This window comes from Mixophyes fleayi, chromosome 12 (genome assembly GCF_038048845.1).
Source record: "Mixophyes fleayi isolate aMixFle1 chromosome 12, aMixFle1.hap1, whole genome shotgun sequence".
NCBI lineage: Eukaryota > Metazoa > Chordata > Amphibia > Anura > Limnodynastidae > Mixophyes > Mixophyes fleayi.
The window spans coordinates 65,779,035-65,800,164 of record NC_134413.1 but is presented as its reverse complement, the minus strand read 5'-3'; the positions used below and the strand labels follow the sequence as shown (position 1 = coordinate 65,800,164).

Sequence of the window (21,130 nt, the reverse complement as noted above, 5' to 3'; positions counted from 1 at the left end):
TACTAGAGCAACATAATGTATGCACTGTGGGTAACATAGCAAGTTAAGCTGCTTTATTTTATTGATTTCTTGTTTACAAAAGGGGCGGCCATTTTGTTACCTCAGAATCGGAGGGCAAGCAACGCTACCACAAAAGAGGTGAAAACATTTTCTTTTCCTGCTTTCAATCTGGGCAGTTTTAAGTCTGCAGTGTATCAAAATCCCCACTTGCTTTTGCAGGGAATTTCAATATTATTATTTATCTCCAGCTTTTTTTTTTTTTAACAGCGCGGTAAATGAGCAGAGCAGCGGTTTCCCACCTGTGAGATGGCTATTTTGAGATAAAACAGATATCTACTGGGATGCGCCACTTCCATTAGGGGGCTTAGATGCGAGATTAAATCAGCAATCACTGCTAGAATGCGTAAATAATTAAAACGAGGTGCTTACTGAGGTAATAAGATTTGTTTCTGGTTGGAATCAATGCATCCTGTCTTCAGGCCTCTCGTATTGTCATGCAGCTCCATTCTAAGGCTATGTATACGCCGGTGTTTACAGTGGGTTTTTTAATACTCTTTAAAATGCTGTTTTAAGTATAAACTCACATACACGCACTGTGTTATGTATGCATTTTAAGCGCATTTACAAGTACGTTCAATCCGTGTTAATTGATCAAGAAGCATTCAAAATCATGCTCTGCAGTGTAATACACATAAAAATGTTAATATACATGGTATTAGCTGAAGTATCCGGGTTTACATCTTAAAGATATTAAGGCATACTTGCCAAGTCTCTCGGAATTAAGGCATACTTGCCAAGTCTCTCTGAATTAAGGCATACTTGCCAAGTCTCTCGGAATGTCCGGGAGACTACCGAAATCCGGGTAGGTCTCCCGGACTCCCGGGAGAGCAGGCAAGTATCCCGCATACCGGAATTTACCTGTCAAAATGACGCGATTCGCAGTGAATCGCGTCACTTTGGCCCCATCCCCCGTGATAAAATCACCTTTCCGTGCCCCGCCCCCTCCTGACCTCCAACCACGCCCCCTGCCCGGGATCTCCCGGAATTCACTTGTCAAAGGTTGGCAAGTATGTATTAAGTTATCAATGAGTTGGATGTAACGGACAATCTTTTAAAAATAATTAGCAGCTAAGATGTCATCCGAATCCATCTAGTAGAAGGTTCACACAAGGCTCCCTGTGTGAAAGTTCTGCCCAGAGTACACCAACGGGAGGTCCAATCAGAACCCTAACCACTCCATTAGACATTCCAGACCAATTGCCAAGGCTCAGTACAGACTCCCCGGGTCAAGGTTCTGCCCAACATACAGCAACGGGAGGTCCGACCGGGACCCTAACCCCCCTAACAACTGGCCAGGATCCAACTGGACCACCTCACGTTGGTTTCATTCCAATCGGCGCAGGGGTGTCCGAATGCATAACCGGACAGGCAAAGAAAGCAAATAGACCAATGATTTTTTTTAGATATAAGATATCTATATTTTGGTGTGTTAAAAACATTTGTTATATGCATTCTTTTAACACTACTGGCTACATAGCCTTTCATAACAAAGTGGGGCATTTCTGAATACTGTAGTACAGGTAGCTGTGTAAAAAAGCCGCTGTTGCACTTAGCAACCAATTAGGTTCTGTAATTTCTCTTGTACAATTTGAAAAACAGGAAAAGCAAACGTTGCTATGGGCAACACCAGCTGTTCTTTAATAGCTCGGCTATTAAAACACCTTATTCAGTGAGCATTTAAAGTTTCCCATTGGAAAATGCTTCTTGGCACGTGAAAAGAGGCAGCTTGGATGACACACACATATCAGTTTTCCCAAGAAATGAATAGGATTTATAGTCATAGCCTTATGAGATGTTCCTTATATAAAAAAAAAGGCCTTTCTAAATCGCTGCCTCTTCCTCTCTAGAAACAAAGGCTTTGACTCGTACGGAATGTGCTGATCGCAACCTCTGGTGCCCACACTTTGCCAGGCTTCTTCAATCTAGCTTTGTTGTCGTTATTTTGGCCTCTGTGATCTTAAAGATTTATTAAAAGGGGATTTTTTGGTACGGAACTTGCTAAACACATTTAAACACTGCCGGATTATGGAATTATCAACATTTTAAAATAATTGTTGCTTAGCAACTGCATGTACTCTCACCTTGCAAAGTGTTCAGTGTTGATAGACTTTGATCCTATGGTTGCCAATCGTCCCTAAATTCAAGGTAGAAGAGATTTGTCACTAGGAATTCGATGTCTCAAGTGCAAAAGATGATCGTTATGAAAAAAAAAATCTTTATATCCTAGGACTATGCCTGGGAATGAGGGATTTTTGGCAACTGTACAAGGATGAGCTTCTCTGAACTAGTTTTGCTCTCGCCCCGGACACTTTTTTTTAGTGTTTCTGTTATTTTGATAGACTGGCATAATCAAATATTGATGAAATATTGTCACTCTTAACCATGCTTGCCGACTTTTTGATGTTCCAGAGGGGAGTAGGGGTGTGTAGACGGAGGGGAACTTGCCAAATGGTGTCAAAATGACGTTGCGTCATTGTTATAATCCTGCCCGCTTCACTAGGAAGTCCTACTTTTCTGGGAGACCGTCCAGGAATTCAGGAGTCTCCCGGACATTCCGAGAAATTTGGTAAGTATGCTTTTGTTGGTTGGGTGGTCTGTATCTATGAAGGCTTTCTAATTATTTCAAAGGGTGGTGTGCTTAGGGGTCTGTTTAGGCAGAGGGCCTACGTTTCCGTCAGCTACCTTCTGTGGTGGTCTATAGTATTTGTCAAAGGTGGTTTGAGGTTTGTAGGACCCACCATTAAACCATACTTTGCAGACTTTAAAAATAGTGGGAGCCTGGCACTGGGCCACACAGAGGAGCCAAAGCCGACGATTCGCCAGCAACCAAGGGCGTCATTGACACATGAAACACAAAGCAATCATTGGTTCCAGCATTTTGATTGGTTCCATCCATAATATGGCTGACTTCACAGTGTGTAAGCAGTAACATCCGTACACTTCAATACGAGTGGATTGCTTCCAGAATAAGTAGTGCTAACCCTTACCACTCAGCGTGGCATGGTTGTGTGATGAAGGAACAAGGGATATATTTGCTAGTGTTACTGGTGTAGCTTTGATACGCATACATCGTCATTTGGGGGTAAATGCAGGCTTGATGTGTACTTATAAAGGCACATAGAAATGTGGATAATTCAGATTGCCCAATTAGGCTGCTATTCTTTCTGCCGTGTGTCGCACCCGTTACTCTCGATTACTGTACATGTTGCCTGAAGACTCATTATGTCTCATCATAATTCAACTTGTTCAAGTCAAAGGGATTTTATCTTCCTGGCTGTCATGATAGGCCACTATTATTTTCAAAACAAGTAGTCAAATTGACGTTCTCTAATAAAGGGATTTCTCTGGCTGTTTGATACGGCGTATGTCTGGAAACTTTTTATTTCCCAGTTGTATCGGCAGCACATCCTGATAGGCTCTCTCTTACCCTACATCCTGGTCATATATCGGACCGCTGGATCAAGCAGCCGCGTGTGATGGGCTGTGCGGTTTGGCAATGGCTCACATAGGTGGTTAAACTAGATGAAATCCGGCCATTCGGTGCATGAGTGAGCGATCCCTTCTGACCTCCCTGGGGCAAATGAGGACCAGCCACACTGACAAATGCTGGTCATCATCTGGCTGCCTTTCCCAACGTGCTCCATGATTGTTAGATCAGCTTACATTGGGAGATTACCCATCACTGGCTCACTTTGCGGCTTGCCCAATGTTGCAGTTTGTGTTGGCAGCCGTTTACTGGGTACCATCAGTTTTGGCTTCCGTGCTGCGCTCTCTCAAAGTAGGCAATACTGCGCTGTAGTGAGAGCAATGTACATTCCCTGATGATGTAAAGGCTTTGCTGTGATTGTCAGATTTTTTTAAAGTGTGAATATTCCCATTACAATTTCTGTGCTGCCGCTTCTAAAATTGAACTTCGACCTCTGTATATAACTTTGGTTCCACTTTAATGCATGTCGGCACAACAGCATCCTCTCTAGATATAAAGGTTGTACAGCATCTATGTATACACCTACACCGGCCTTATAGGATCGCTCCTGTAAGTCATGTTCTCTTTCTCCACAGCCAGCCAACCGGTCACGTCAGATGTTCTAGTTGCCACGGGAGGCAAAATGACCCTAACCTGCACAGTGGAAGAACACGAAGAGTCGTCCCTCCAGTGGTCCAATCCAGCTCAGCAGACTCTGTACTTTGGAGAGAAAAGAGGTATGTGAGCCCCCTGCTGGACGTGTGAGAGAAGGCAGGGTCTTTGTATTGTCTTTCTCTGTCTTTATATACTGTGGCGCCTCACTGTCATTCTTCGCTGTAGACACTTAAGTACAATATATGTATTCTAGATTATCTGTCTCTCTATATGTTTCCTTGTGTTCTACCGTTTATGTGCCACTTTAATTATATTGTACATGTTTGTTATATCGGTCGCTGAGATTACTTGACCTTTTTGACATCTTGTCTTCCCCACACAGCTCTCAGAGACAACAGAATCCAGCTGGTAAAGTCCACCAAAAACGAGCTGTCCATCAGTATTAGCAATGTGGTGTTGTCTGATGAGGGCGAGTATACCTGCTCCATTTTCACCATGCCCGTAAGGACTGCCAAAGCCATGGTAACAGTTCTAGGTATGTCTGCTGCCCAGTGTGCCAGTTTATCTTGCTGCTGTCTCTGTGCCAGTCATAGAACAATGGTCAATAAGAGCATCTGTTACTCCTGCCCGGTGATTTTCAGCATGGTCTGAACCAGGCAGCACAGTGGCTCAGCGGTTAGCACTTCTGCCTCACAGCACTGGGATCATGAGTTTGATTCCCGACCATGGCCTTATCTGTGTGGAGTTTGTATGTTCTCCCCGTGTTTGCGTGGGTTTCCTCCGGGTGCTCCAGTTTCCTCCCACACTCCAAAAACATACTAGTAGCTAAATTGGCTGCTATCAAATTGACCCTAGTCTCCCTGTCTGTCTGTGTGTTAGGGAATTTAGACTGTAAGCTCCAATAGGGCAGGGACTGATGTGAGTGAGTTCTCTGTACAGTGCTGCAAAATTAGTGGCGCTATATAAATAAATGATGATGATGATGATGATAATTTGTAGCTTACATTTGGCAATATTTATTTTTGGTACCTGACCTTAATTGAAATTCAGACTTCTCTAGAGGGATATAATATCCAAGCTTCCCCCAGCCTGAATGTGTGAGAACTGACCCTTATACAAGATCGCTGTTATTTGTCTATATTCAAGCTACTTATTAGTAATAAAATAGGACTAATATATACATTTCTCACCTGTCAGTTGCAAAACTCTTCCTGACTATTTTTTAAACTCAGGAAAGTGAGGAACCAATGAGAGCAGCTCATTTCTACCCTTGGTTTTCTATTGGCTATAGCAGGTTGTCATTTAAATAACTTAATACATTGTCACTGTACTGATGTAGTGTTTTCACATCAAAACCTGTGTTTCAGCAATAAAGAATGTACAGAGATAAACAAACTAAGAGAAGATTACTCTGCTCCTTCAATTAGGAAACAATCTCCTTCCTATGACTGACATTAGCGCTGTCAGTTCCCCATTAAGCCAAAGGAAAAAGCAATGTAGTGTGTGAGTCTGCATTAAATGCTAACAATAGCTTTCAGTAATTTTATTTTATTTTATATTTTTTTAACACTAACCCTTGTAGATTGTTGTCTACATTACACCATTGTTTGGTCTTTTAAATGTTTGCACTTGCAGAGAAATGTGGTTTTGTGCGGAGAGTACGTGAGATGTTTCAGCATCGTTACGCTGTCAACTCAGTGGTTTCTCTATCTCCATTTCCAGGAGTCCCCCAGGAGCCCCAAATAACTGGATACGAGAGACCAGTCAATGAAAACGAAAATGCAGATCTCAGATGCAAAACAAGTGGCAGCAAACCGGCCGCCAACATCAAATGGTACAAAGGGCCGGAAGAGTTGGAAGGTGAACATTTAAATCTTATATACTCAGTGACAAAGACTCACTACCTGACAACTTACATACTGGTGAGAAAGATTCACTACCTGATAAGTTACATACTCGCAGTGATAATAACTAACTACCTGACAACTTACATACTGGTGAGAAAGACTCACTACCTGATAAGTTACATACTCTCAGTGATAATAACTAACTACCTGACAACTTACATACTCTCAGTGACAAAGACTCACTATCTGACAACTTACATACTGGTGAGAAAGACTCACTACCTGACAACTTACATGCTCTCAGTGACAAAGATTCCCTACCTGATAACTTACATACTCAGTGACAAAATCTCACTACCTGACAACTTACATACTCTCAGTGACAAAGACTCACTACCTGGCAATTACATACTCTCAATGACAAAGACTCACTACCTGACAATTACATACTCTCAGTGACTAAGACTCACTACCTGACAACTTACCTACTCTCAGTGACCAAGACTCACTACCTGACAACTTACCTACTCTCAGTGACTAAGACTCACTACCTGACAACTTACCTACTCTCAGTGACTAAGACTCACTACCTGACAACGTACATACTCCCAGTGATAAAGACTCACTACCTGATAACTTACATACTCTCAGTCACTAAGACTCACTACCTGACAATTACATACACTCAGTGATAAAGACTCACTACCTGACAACTTACATACTCTCAGTGACAAAGACTCACTACCTGACAATTACATACTCTCAGTGACAAAGACTCACTACCTGACAATTACATACTCTCAGTGACAAAGACTCACTACCTGACAACTTACATACTCTCAGTGATAGAGACTCACTACCTGACAACTTACATATTGTTAGTGATAGAGCTATCTCACAGTACATGGTCAGGACGAGAGGACACAGCTCAGCTGTCTTGAGAGAGAGAAAGGGGTATTTTCCCTTTTACATCAAGCATTTTAGATCTGAAACCACTCAATGTTAGTTAAATAACAAGCTCACTATTGATTTACTAATGTTGTTCAGTATTGTCTCTGTCCGGCCCCTTGTTGACAGTTCTTTAGAAGACCTGACATCTGAATCTTTCATATCTCCTGGATAGAGAACTAGAAGGTGGTGCAGAGCAGTACTTCAGTGTCTCATTGTGCGGGATTGGTTCGTAGGCTCCTAGATTAAACACATTTTCTGTACTGATTGACGGACATGACCAGCGATGTCTAGACAAGTTTCACCATTTTTAAGAGCTGTTTTTGCTGTTACAACCCCGTGGGATGTCGATTTGGCTATTTGGGTGGAAATATACCACTACACTATACTATTTCAATAGCTGCAGTGAAAAGTCAGAGTGAGACTGAGCTGTGTGTGTTGTCTGCATGCTTCATTTCTGAATAATTCAATGTGGAATGTAGTTGCCTTTGATGTAACAGTGCTAAATAAAGCCCAGTGTTAGTCTGCGTACTTCTGAAGATCAAAGACCCGGTTGTAGCCCTGCCCTATAGCAAAGTGACTAGCAAATCATTCTTCTTATGTAATTGTGGTCCTGATCAGGGTGACAGTCATGGTGGTAGACGTGTCCTTTAAGGGCTTTACACGCTCTTTACAAAGGGAATAGAATGGATATCTTTTTGGGGAGAGGAGCACAAAGTAGACTCCCAAGTACACAGAAGAGTAACAGCCAGTTACCCTCAATGCTGGAAAACCAAAGAAGATGGTCTCGCTAAGCTAAATTTTATAACATTTATACCGAAGACAATAAGGTGAGCTTAAATACACTTAATTATCTAGACTAATTATTTGTTATTTTTATCTCTATATATCTCATATCTATCTGTCTGTCTGTCTATCTATATATTATACAGTATGTCTATCTATCTATCTCTCTGTCTGTCTGTCTATAGTATATGTCTATCTATCTCTCTGTCTGTCTATCTGATACCTGTCTGTCTATCTATTTATCTGATATCTATCTGTCTGTCTATCTATCTCGCATACAGTATCTCTATCTATCTCTCTATCTATATATTATACAGTATGTCTATCTATCTATCTATCTATCTATAGTATATGTTTATCTATCTGATACCTGTCTGTCTATCTAGTTATGTATCTGATATCTATCTTTCTGTCTATCTATATCACATACAGTATCTCTATCTAACTATCTATCTCTATCTGTCTTATATATGTTTATCGATCTCTCTATCTCGTATATGGCTATCTATCTGTCTCTTTATCTATCTCTTATCTGTCTATCGATCTCATATACAGTGTGTCTATCTATCTTTCTGTCTATCTGTCCGTTATCTATCTGATACCTATCTGTCTGTCTATCTGATATCTGTCTACCTGTCTATCTCATATCTATCTGTCTATCTATCTGATACCTATATGTCTGCCTGTATATCTTATATCTGATATCTGTCTATCTATCTATCTATCTCATATCTATCTGTCTGTCTATCCCTCTCATATATGTCTATCTATCTAGCTGTCTGTCTATCTCATATCTATCTGTCTGTCTATCCCTCTCATATATGTCTATCTATCTAGCTGTCTGTCTATCTCATATCTATCTGTCTGTCTATCCCTCTCATATATGTCTATCTATCTAGCTGTCTATCTCATATATGTCTATATATCTATCTTCCTGTCCATCTCATATCTATTTATCTCATATATGTCTGTCTATCTATTTCATATATGTCTTTCTAACTATCTATATCATATATATCTGTCTCTATGTCTTTCTAATAATCAATCTATCTTCTAATCACTCACTAATGTCACTGGTTCCAAGTGGAAGTATTGGTTCAGCCCATAAATTGGCTGAGCACTTTAAACAATCTAGTAATACATGTGGTAATACATACATTGAATACATTGAGTAATACATACATTGCTGTATGAATTATTCATACAGCATTCAGATTGGGTATCACAAGTGTTAGATATAAGTATTCCTGCAATAAACCTGTGCAGAAATCAACATAGTATTGCAAGAATAACAGATGCACATATGTATGAAAACACGACTTATATAGAGTCCAGTCTCATGACACCTTATTGAAATTGCACAGGTTGTGTTAATCTCTTTCATCTGTATAAAGTGCAGTGGTTGTAGTCAGTGTCTCAGCCATACTTACCATGATATCCGTGTCATCTCACAGTCATCCAGACTTCTCCTGATCACCTGCAGCATTCCTCAGCTCTATGTCATCATTTTATAAACAAACACTTCTGTCTGCTCTGCTGCATGGGTGCGGCCATATTGGATTCTGTCAGGTGATCTTCCCAGTCCTACCAGACTCCAGAAGCTGTGTTCACATGACCTGTGCAGCCATTAGACACTGGGATCACCCTATTTAAACCAGCTCCTGAGCTCAGCTCATGGACAGAACAACTCACTTTCTACTCCTGAGGATAGGTCCCTGGTGCCAGGCAGCAGTTGTTTCCAGCACTGTTCCTGACTCTGCATCCTCCAAAGTGCTCATTTCTCATTGATATCTCAAGTGCTCATACTCCAGGAAAAACTTTGCATTTATCTAAGTGCTTATTCCTTATTAGCTTGGTGTTCTGCTTCTATTGCCAGTTCTGTAGCGGGGGCTAGCTCTCAGTCTCTAGGACTCGTTCCCAATTCTGTGAATCCGTGCTTGGGTTCCAGGCCTGAGACTGATTCACAGTCTTGCGTTCTGTACTCCTGGAGGTATATTTACTAAAGTGGAGATGTTGCCTATAGCAACCAGTCAGATTGTAGGTATCGTTTATTTAGTACATTCTACAACAGCTAGAATCTGGTTGCTATAGGCAACATCTCCACTTTTTCAAACCCGCAGTTTAGTAAATATACCCTTGGTCTTAGTTCTGAATTCTTGTTTCTGGTTCTACCTTTTTATGTTCTGAGTTTCCATGTGTTACATCTTCTGAGTTCCCAGTAGTGAGCTCCAACTCCGTGTTCCTGGTTACAGGAGCCAGGTTTGAGTTCTCCTCGGACGGTTCCAGTTGATCACAGCAGCGGATTCCAGTTCCGTATTCCAGCGCACATTCCAATCTGCTACAGCATATCACAGCATTTCCCAGATTAGCAGAGGTTTTTGTCAAGGCCTCCAATGTCCGCTACACTCCTGCTTCAGCACGACCCATGGGTCCTGATTTGGAGCAACAAACACAGACGACTGTGACAGTCAGCGCTTACAAATAATGTTGACATCTGGCGGTAGTGTTGACGTGGCGGGATAAAGTGCAGTGCAGAGCAGACCACAGCCATGGGGTAGATTCCCTGAAGCCGAGGAGACCTTGGACTACTTGACAAGTTGTCATTAGGGTATTCGTATGAGAAGTGAACAGTTTCTGAATAACTTGTATAAGTCGTAGTCTTATTGGGTTTTATTCTGTATTTTTACTTTAACTTATTTTATTTGTGCTATAAATACTTCATTTACGTTGCATAAACTTAATATCTCTCCCCAGGAGCACGAAATTCCGAAACAAAGGACCCCAATGGCAAAACCTTCACCGTAGTCAGCATCATCAACTTCCCAGTGACCAGAGCAGACGACCAGGTTGAGATCACCTGCACCGTTGGCCACGAGTCAATGCCCAATACCTTTAAATCTTCCAGCCAGAAGCTTCAAGTCCTATGTAAGTACCGCTTTTACTGGAAACGGGTTGGTGTAATTGCATTGTGGCGTTCTCTGATGGCATGTGAGACTTGGTGAGGTTAAACCGGCAAGAGGCCGAAGCCAAAACCACTTGATTGACGTCTTGGTCAGTTTTCCTTGCTTCTCTAAACTAGCAAATTACCAATGCACAAACTTATGATAAGAAATACCGGAGGACCCATATTTTAAGTATTGTATTTTACAGAAGTGTATATATCTCAGAAATATATTTTTTTTTATTTGTAAAATAAACTAGATTTTATAATACTGTGGGGGAGATTCAATTCCCCGCGTTGTTCTTTAGAACAACACGGGGTGTGCATCATTACCGTTGCTATGGTAATTGATGCTCGTTATTACCGTTAGTACAGTAACTTCAACGCTGATTTTTCACTCTCAGCTCCCTGAGCCGCGAGCAGAAATCCGTGTTAAAATTACCGTATTAAGTAAAGCAGTCAGTGGATTAGGCATCATAGCAGATTTAAAGAACTGGATTTAGTAATGTCACTTTATCATCCATTAGGACCAGGTAAGTATTACAAGACATCTGCTCTTTGTGACTTGTGCAGAACTTCTGTTCATGAAGTCGGGATGCGGCCAGTCATTCCTCTGCCTGAGGAAGCACAGTCTACCTTAAACATTCCTATGCATGTTAAGCATTATTAGATCTACCAACAAGACTTATACAGTTAGTTTAAACATTTTTTTTTATTGCTGCTCTTTAGCCTCTAGGCTATTGGTGCAGGCGATGTAGGTCTTTCTCTCCCTGTTCTCTTGCTTTGTCTGTTCTGTGTCTTCTTCATATTATTGAGTCCAGCTATAGTGAGTTCCCTGAACCTCCCAGAGGCCTGTTGGTACACTAGAGGTGGTTGGAGCATTCAGTGGTATTGTCCGAGCCTTGCTCTAGAACTTTTGACCCTTGCCTTGACCCTGTTCTAGTCCTGTTCTGTGGTCTGATCCCAGCTTAGCCTGTAACCTCGTGTTTTCCGTTCTTGTGCTAGTGTCTGTGGCTTTGTGTATCCAATCTCTTTCTTTCTCTCTGTCATGTTATCTTGTCCCATTGTTTACCCTATGTCTGGCTTTCTGCTACCTCCCCATCCATCTCTTTGGTAGACCTGTCATCCCCAGTTTATCCTGCTGAAGTTCCTGGTGCTCACTAAGTCCTTTGGGAATCCATCTACCCAGAGGGCAAACGCTGGTGGTTTAGGCCCAAGAGCCTGCTGAGACTGGGGTCTTGTTCTTTTCAGCAGTGGTTTGGATGTCGGGTCTTTTCCCTTTCCCATCATTGCCCCTTGACCCAGCCTTGTCCATTCCTCTTTGAGTCTGTTAATGTTTTCATCAACTCCTGGGGCTAGATTTACTAAACTGCGGGTTTGTGAAAGTGGAGACGTTGCCTATAGCAACCAATCAGATTCTAGCTATCATTTTGTAGAATGCACTAAATAAATGACAGCTAAAATCTGATTGGTTGCTGTAGGCGACATCTCTACTTTTTCAAACCCGCAGTTTAGTAAATCTACCCCCTGGTATTAATCCCTGCCTTTCTGACTATCTATATTGGCTTTTACCGTATGGTTTATGAGTCTGGCTTGTCTCCTTATTCTCCATATATCCTTCTTTGCTATATCTGCCTCTCCTAGCTCTTAGAATCCTAGACTTTCATTGCATGATTTTCCAACCTACCTGTCCTGTCCGATACTGTTACTTCCTGCTCGATACCGTTACTTCCTGCCCCAAAATTCAGCCCCCCCTCTGTTCAATATCAGCGATTCCCCACTGAATGTTACTTACGCACCCTTATCTCTAGTAGGTAAGACCCACTAGTCTATGTCTGCTACAAAGCCTCAATTAGAAATTACTCACTACCTACTACCGCTTGTTGTTGAGAATGTTGAGTTGCTGGAGAGACCATTTTCACAAATCTTTGATGCAATGTCCAGAAGGCAATATCTACTAAATGTTAGGCTGCTGCTCCGCTTCTAGTTAGCAATTGCATGGATCGGGCTAATGAAATTCTGCCACAGTACAAATTTAAGTAGTCGCCAATCATTTACTGAATCCGCAGTTACTGTGATTGGTAACACACGCATCATGTGACGAATCATGTGTTGGGACTCAAATTTTCTTCCACCATAATTGATTGAGTGTTTGAAATAAGGTACAAGAAACTAAATTTCTTCAGCACTTCCCGATCACATAGTATTGTTATAGCATAAATCCCAATAAAGCAACTTTTTCGGTTAATTGGAAAACCTCTATAGTGTCTAGTACACATCTACACACTGAGCGCCTCCACCGTGTTAAAAAACAGGAAACATGTTAGTTACCCTCATAAATCCACCTCCAGGTTCAACGAAACCTACCTGTTCTCCGTGTCAGACAGATATTTCAAACCATAGCAATTAAAAAGCTCATAGTCTTAATAGGAAACATGTAAATTAAATGCAATAGTCTCTATTGTCACTGCTATCAAAGCTTAGTAATAGCATTCCTATCAGTGATACAGCAACATATGCATTTACATAGACAGCAGATTTAATCATTTGACAGCATAATTGTTGCAGAGCAAGATAAAACTTTTATCACTGATCATAATAATCTCATTATTATGAGTAATTGAACAGTAGTCAACATTAATAACCAATAATGATAAATCATTTCCAGTATGAACACTTAATATTAAATTTGAATAGTAATTTATTAAATGGTATTTATCAAACAAATTGATATATGTTAATGTTTAATAAAGTAACTGACTTCAAATGAATGAAAGCGCATTGAAATATGGTAGCAGAATTCTGGATTTTGATAGCTAGCATCAGAATATTGGGGAGTAATTTTGGCATGGCAATCATATCTGATACAGGCAGCACGGTGGCTCAGTGGTTAGGACTTCTGCCTGACAGCACTGGGGTCATGAGTTCGGTTCCCGACCATGACCTTATCTGTGTGGAGTTTGTATGTTCTCCCCGTGTTTGCGTGGGTTTCCTCCGGGTGCTTCGGTTTTCTCTCACACCCCAAAAACATACTAGTAGGTAAATTGGCTGCTATTAAATTAACCTTAGTCTGTCTCAGTGTATGTTAGGGAATTTAGACTCTATTGGGGCAGGGAATGATGTGAGTTCTCTGTACAGCGCTGCGGAATTAGTGGCGCTATATAAATAGCTGATGATATAACTTCAGTCCATAAGGTCTCTTTTTAGAGCATGTTCTAGAGATCTACCAGAGATTATTAGCTTGTCAGCAAATTTGAAGATCGTATGTTGAGCGTAAGCATCTTAAGATCCATGCAGCATGTGCTCCTGGGTTACACCAGGCACAGTTCATAGACACTAGCCCAATATCGGACACTGCAAAAAAGAATTGGCTTCTTCCTCATCTCTACACTGCTGAAGGCAATGAATTAGGATCTAGATGCAATCAGGAGAAAGAGCAGTGCAGGGAATGCTACATATACATCACCTTGGGTTGACTTGCCTCATAGTTTATCCTGACAGACAGAACCTGCTTTGCCAAAGAGCAACTTCCTCTCTGGAAAGTACCTGCTCTCTTCCTGAGAAGGGGAGACACACACATAGCAGAGCAAGTAACCCAGATTTTAAGGTTCTTTTTCACTAAAATAGGATTGTGAGCTCTATCAGTATTCTATTCAGTAGTCAGCCCTTCCTCCTTTTGCTCAGTTACCTTTCTCTTCCTTGGCTCAGTCATCTGCACTTTCCTCACCTCCTATTTTTACTGCATGGGACAAGCCATTCGAGAGTTGCGGAGACAAGAGTGGCCTGTCCTTGTTCTGCTGAAAGCATCCGATAATAATCTAAGATCTGCTGGAGTCTAACCCTCAGCTTATACATGGAGTCTGCATACTGGGTGTAATTCTCAGTAGCTGTATCATAGTTGCTGACTCTTGAGAACTTCCCTCTCCTCGCATAGAGGCACAAGAACACTTCAACTGTTTACGGAGCCACCCAGTTGCCCTCCAAACTAGCATAATTGGCCTGCCGTCCTGTTGGTGTAAATGACCAACTACATAGTGCCACTTCTTAGTTGTAGCGGGAGGTGGTAGGTATAGGCGCTACAACAATACAGTGCTCTCCACCTAATGAGACTAGACCTAGTGATAGATATACGTACATAGCGGTGGAGCGCTATTTAGGGACCTGGATGTTCTGTGAGCCAGTGTCTGGGGTGCTATTGCACTGGGGCCAGGGGGTTCTGCAGTTTTGGTGTTGAGGGTGAGGTGCTAGGAGGGGTACAAGAAACTAAATGCTAAGAGAGATGGAGAAATAGGTGTGAGTAAAAAAAAAAAAAGTGCACAAAATATTTGTATTGTATCAAACTATTGGAGCCAACTGTGAGATGAGCTAGGCCAGGGAGATGTTGGGGAAGAGAAGAGAGATTAAAATGAAAATAGAAAATGCTAAATTAAAAATAGAAAATCAAGAGCTAAATAGAGAGAAAGCAAAAAAAAAGATTAAAAGCAAGTAAAGGTGAGAAGATAAGATAACGCACAATAGTAATACCAGGGAAATGAGCAGGAAGACCAGAGGGGCAGGGCTGGAAAGAATTGAGAGAGGAAGGGGCATAAGCGCTGAGTTTAGAATGCGTGCCTTAATGAATCGGGCCCTATATTTGTAACTGTTTAAATTCCATTGAAAATATACTTGCACTTGCTTTAATTGTTACTGGCCCTCTTTTCCTATGTTTTATGTCATCTTTATTTGTATTTATTCTTTGTTGTGTTTTAGAGACTTTATAAAACCAAGAAATACGCACAGGCATGTTTTTCTTGTGATTTAGCAATTTTCATGTGTTAAAGAGCAAAATAAAAACCAACCAATCAAAAATGGAGCAAATATGTTGAAATGCCGAAATTTAAAACGTTAAGGCACCACACAATGTAATCATGAAGAAATGATGATTGATACATTGCCAACAGCTCAATGGGTCTGATACATTAAGGAAAGGAAAGCAAAAAAAATGAGTAATTTTGCACCTGGGCAAAACCATGTTGCATTGGAGGGGGAGGTAAATTTAAAATGTGAGGACAGATTTATAGTTGGAATAGGGCATGTAACTGTCCTAGATCAACTTTAAATATCAGCGTACAAATAAAGCTATCAAGTATTTGTGTGCTACATGAAAAACAGCCAGTATTAATCTTATGTGTAACATGGTTTTGTCTAGCAGAAAACTTACTCATTTTTTTGCCTTACTTTCCTTAATGAATCAGGCTCAATGAGATGACTTATTTGAAACTGATACATTTCACTTGTGTTATAACATTTTTATCAATGTGCTTTTAAGCACTGGAGAATCTCAGAATAAAAATCCTTGTGTGGCGATATAGCCTCGTCTAATGAATGACTACATGAAAAGGAAGTGTAATAGGCACACATATTTGGATATTGGGATATTTTAGTCCACACGTCAAATCTGTTCAAGTCAGGCCTGACCCACATAAACCACACCTACAAATTGGAAAAGTCCCGCCCCTTTTCAGCCATGGGCAATTGAGATTTGAGGGGACTTTAAGTGATTGTTTAAAATATGCTAGTTGTATCCTAAAATTGTTTTTCGTGGAGGTTATTCCCCAAATGACAGATGTGATAAAAATAACTGGCAATAGCAATGTCCAGAAACATACTGGTAGTTTATTTATGACTTCCGACAACAAGTACCCTATTGTGTGTCTGTGGGGTAGGGAATTTAGACTGTACGATCCAATGGAGTGAATAATTACATAAATTAATATTATCAGCGGAATATGATTGCCACTATATAAATAAAAGATAAGAATAGCAACCTCACTGTTTTCATTATAAAACTAAAAAAGATCTAAATAATTATGTTATATGTAGACTAATATTTGAATATAATTTAAAATGACTCACTTTCAGATATTGCTATATTTAATTATGAGGTTGAAAGTACTTAGTCTACATGATAAAAAAAAATTAAGCATTTTACGTTGTGAAAATATTTAATGTAAGAGAACATTTCATTTGATTGAACATAATATATTTTGTCTAATTAGATAAATTGCAAAGTTCTGTTAATTTAATTGAACGTGACATAGTACAAATTTTATCTTGAGTTCTCTTTTCCTATTAAAGAAAAAAGATTGTGTGTGGATTTGAGAATTGGCATAGCCAGCATTCAGATTACCATTGTCCAGCCAATGAGGCGTTTGAGAGGTATATATTATTTACTAAACTGCAGGTTTGAAAAAGTGGAGATGTTGCCTATAGCAACCAATCAGATTCTAGCTGTCATTTTGTAGAGTGCAGTAAATAAATGATAGCTAGAATCTGATTGGTTGCTATAGGCAACCTCTAGTAAATATACCCACTAGAGACTGTGCCGCATTCTGAGAAGTTCAGCTACATCTCAGCCCTGTAGACCACAAGCCACAGCTAGCAAACACTTAAACGTGATTAAGACTGGCATGGGGGGGATGTAACTTGGCTGGGAAATTGTACTTGCTCTATGCCTTTGATTCTGCATTTTTGATAGAATTATTTAAAGATACTGTGTTTTTTTCTTGAATTAGTGCTGCTCATTTGTGATAAGACTTTTCTCTGTCCGTGGTACTGAAGGAAGCAAAGGCTCTGTCCTAAATATACACTAAGGGGTAAATTTACTAAACTGCGGGTTTCAAAAAGTGGAGATGTTGCCTATAGCAACCAATCAGATTCTAGCTGTCAATTTATAGAATGCACTAAATAAATGAAAGCTAGAATCTGATTGGTTGCTATAGGCAACATCTCCACTTTCCAAACTCGCAGTTTAGTAAATCTAGCCCTAAATCTCTTTACTACAAATCAAATATCTTCGTGTATGGGGCTCTAACCTACATAGACCCTCATTGCTCCTTCTGTAGAGCCGTATGTAATATTTAGTTGTTAGGCAGCTTTGCAAAAACCTGTAGCTCAGCTGACCTCCGCCACCGCCGAGGGAGAGAGGATTTAGGCGCAGTGAGAGGGAGCCGGGCAACTCTCCGCATGGTAATGGTTAATCTCATTGCAAAGAGGGTGAACTGATCACAATAGATATCTTCATAGTCAAAGCTATACAACATCCAGATAGTTATTGGTCATCTCAATATAATCATTTATAAAAAGGCATACATATATAACCTTTATAAGTACACATGCCGTACGAAGGCTACAACATTTATTCTCTACTGTGGTCCTATAAGAATGCCTTAAATCATCATCATCATCATCATCATCCTCATCACCATTTATTTATATAGCGCCACTGATTCCGCAGCGCTGTACAGAGAACTCACTCACATCAGTCCCTGCTCCATTGAAGCTTACAGTCTAAATTCCCTAACATACAGACACATACACAGAGAGAGAGAGAGAGAGAGAGAGAGAGACTAGGGTCAAGCTTTTGATAGCAGCCAATTAACCTACCAGTATGTTTTTGGAGTGTGGGAGGAAACCGGAGCACCTGGAGGAAACCCACGCAAACACGGGGAGAACATACAAACTCCACACAGATAAGGCCATGGTTGGGAATTGAACTCATGACCCCAGTGATGTGAGACAGAAGAATTATTTTTACAATTTTCTATTACAGGGCAGCGTGGTGCTTTAGTCCTTAGCACTTCATGAGTTCGATTCCCAACCAGGGCCTTATCTGTGTGGAGTTTGTACGGTGGCGTGGGTGCTTTCTGGCTCCACCTTGGCTCCTCCCACCACACACGTGACTTGCCTGAAGAATGTAAATATGGTGGAAAGAGCAGAAATACTCCATTTTTTCCTCCATATTTCTCCTAAAACATAGACCTAATGGAGTATATTCAAAACAGCTCTCCTTGTCTCCCACCCCAAGACTTTAGTGTATCGATTTCCTTCTGAAGGACCACTAAATCTACAATGCAAGTTGATCTGCTAGGAAAAGGTGTCTTTAAACATTAATGCATATCTATGTACAAATTCCCATAACTTGACAGAGTTAAGATATTTGACACGGCGTTATATGCCTCACTGCGAGCCTTCTTTTCGTACAGTCTTTCACACCCTGCTGTGATCTTTAATTGGCGCACTGTCAGTGTTTCCTCTGTGATGCGCACATCCCGTAATCAAACCCTTATCTCTCGTATCTGTTGCTCTAACAGCTCCTGAAACTTGTACACATGGAGATAGTGTTGTTTGTTTGTTGTTGATTAGTAAGGCGCTACGGTTCTCTAATGTGCTGGTCAGTGGGGGGAAAACAGAGCGTTTATAAACCAGGGATATACAAGGTAGATGAGATAAAATGGCCTTGTGGTTAGCACTTCTGCCTTACAGCACTGGGGTCATGAGTTCAATTCCCGACCATGGCCTTATCTGTGAGGAGTTTGTATGCTCTCCCCGTGTTTGCGTGGGTTTCCTCCAGGTGCTCCGGTTTCCTCCCACACTCCAAAAAAACATGCTGGTAGGTTAATTAGCTGCTGTCAAAAATTGACCCTAGTCTCTCTCTGTCTGTCTGTCTGTGAGTCTATATTAGAGAATTTAGACTGTAAGCTTCATGGGGCAGGGACTGATGTGAATGAGTTCTCTGTACAGCGCTGCGGAATTAGTGGCGCTGTATAAATAAATGATGATAAAATGCAGAAATGAAAAGGAAGTGTAGGGAGGGTACTGCTCTTAAGAGAGCTGACATTGGAATTGGAAGACAGTCAAGAAGGTGTACCAGTGTGAGATGTATAGGTAGGAGTCAGGTAGGCCATAGTGATCAGGCGGTTTTTAGAGAGCGCTTAAGGGTTTGAAGGGTAGACGAGAATCTGATCGTGCATGGTAGGGAATTCCATATCTGGATAGCAGCACAGGGGAAGTCTTGTGGGGGGAAGTAAGAGGTGGTTATCGTTTCCAGATCGATTTTATCGCTAACTTTCATGTATGATGCCGTAAAGAGCACTAACCATCTACAGCCAGTGGGGTGATCAGTTTTGGGAGCTGATGAAAGAATCCTACATAAATATACCTAACAATTCACTAGTCTTATTAAGACATTTCATTTCATGAATAATGGTTCAAACATTCTGTTGCTTTATTTGGCAACTGAAGTAATGTCAGACATTACTAAATCTACCTACAAGGAAGGCACCACAATCATAAAGATTTGACTGTAGTTTATTGAAGTGAGGATTAGGCTCGTGTACATGTGTGTTTGTCTGTGTGTAGTTCACAGCATCTCTGGTTAAGAGAGGGGATCTCAGACATCGGTACTCACCACCTCCACTTTCCAATGGAAGATGGCAGTGACCAGTCCTGTATGATGCCACACTAACAGGACTAATGACATTGCAGTCCCTTCGTACAAAACTGGTCCACCATATCCTACACAGGAAAAAAAATCCTTTACTTTTTTTTTTTTACTTATCAAGCCAAACACAAGGCTGCAAAGGGCGCAAATCATGTTTTAAATTGTGTGTGTTACTGAGACAAATAATATGAATGAAATATGCATTAATATTTATGTAAATATATCCATCCCTGCTTTGTCTGTACCACAGCACATGTGAAGTGGACAAAGTATATATATTGATCATGAAATGTTAGCACATGTACAAATATGTACATCATATATACGTGGGCAGCACGGTGGCCTAGTGGTTAGCACTTCTGCCTCACAGCGCTGGGTTCATGAGTTCAATTCCCAACCATGGCCTTATCTGTGTGGAGTTTGTATGTTCTCCCTGTGTTTGCGTGGGTTTCCTCCGGGTGCTCCGGTTTCCTCCCACACACCAAAAACATACTAGTAGGTTAATTGGCTGCAATCAAAATTGACCCTAGTCTCTCTGTCTCTCTCTGTCTGTGTGTGTGTGTATGTTAAGGGATTTAGATTGTAAGCTCCAATGGAGCAGGGACTTATGTAAATGAGTTCTGTACAGCGCTGTGGAATCAGTGGCGCTATATAAATAACTGATGATGCTTAATGTCCTACCTTTGCAGTGGGTTACTATGGGGGACAAGCTTCTCTAACTAAACGGGCACACAGTGATTGACAGCTTGGCAGCAATGCACAATGTGGATTGGTTGGCAGATACATACACAGGGACAGATACAATGATATACTAGGTCTCAGCTATTCGACCTCTATTAGGTCCCATCACAACATCTCCTAGAAATGTGGGAGCTGCCTGTAATGATGTGGGGGAGGTTATAACCTTTTAAGCTTATAGTGTAATGTCAGGGAAGCAACGAAGAATGTATTTTACCTTTGTGGTCCCTATCCAAAAATTTAACTAATGGGGTTTATTGGTTTTATATATTGGGAATAGAAATTAATGTATACACTTATTTGGGGGAGGGAATGGAATTACAGTGGAGGTATGGAATCAGGAAGGGCAGGTCTTAATTTCCCGATACTGCCCACTAATCATGCACAGTTTAGGATACATTGCACAGAGGATGAAGCTCATGGTTTGTTAGAGTGGAATAGATGCATTTGTTTATTACATCGTCGGC

At 40.9% G+C, this 21,130-nt stretch overlaps 1 protein-coding gene across 8 annotated transcripts in view; it reads left to right on the top strand.

Annotated features, from left to right (window-relative positions):
- The window catches only part of LOC142108547 (cell adhesion molecule 3-like), a 243,797-nt gene that overhangs the window by 180,180 nt on the left and 42,487 nt on the right, over window positions 1-21,130 (top strand). For 4 of the 8 annotated variants that reach the window (XM_075192287.1, XM_075192286.1, XM_075192285.1 and 1 more), the window contains exons 1-5: window positions 3,688-3,838; window positions 4,123-4,263; window positions 4,524-4,676; window positions 5,864-6,001; window positions 10,477-10,647. In XM_075192287.1, coding sequence (XP_075048388.1) covers window positions 3,703-3,838; window positions 4,123-4,263; window positions 4,524-4,676; window positions 5,864-6,001; window positions 10,477-10,647 — 739 coding nt within the window. In that variant the 5' untranslated portion in view covers window positions 3,688-3,702. Of the gene's footprint in view, window positions 1-3,071; window positions 3,143-3,541; window positions 3,570-3,687; window positions 3,839-4,122; window positions 4,264-4,523; window positions 4,677-5,863; window positions 6,002-10,476; window positions 10,648-21,130 lie in introns of those variants that run through there. The other 4 variants (XM_075192288.1, XM_075192289.1, XM_075192291.1 and 1 more) reach the window with 3 other exon arrangements.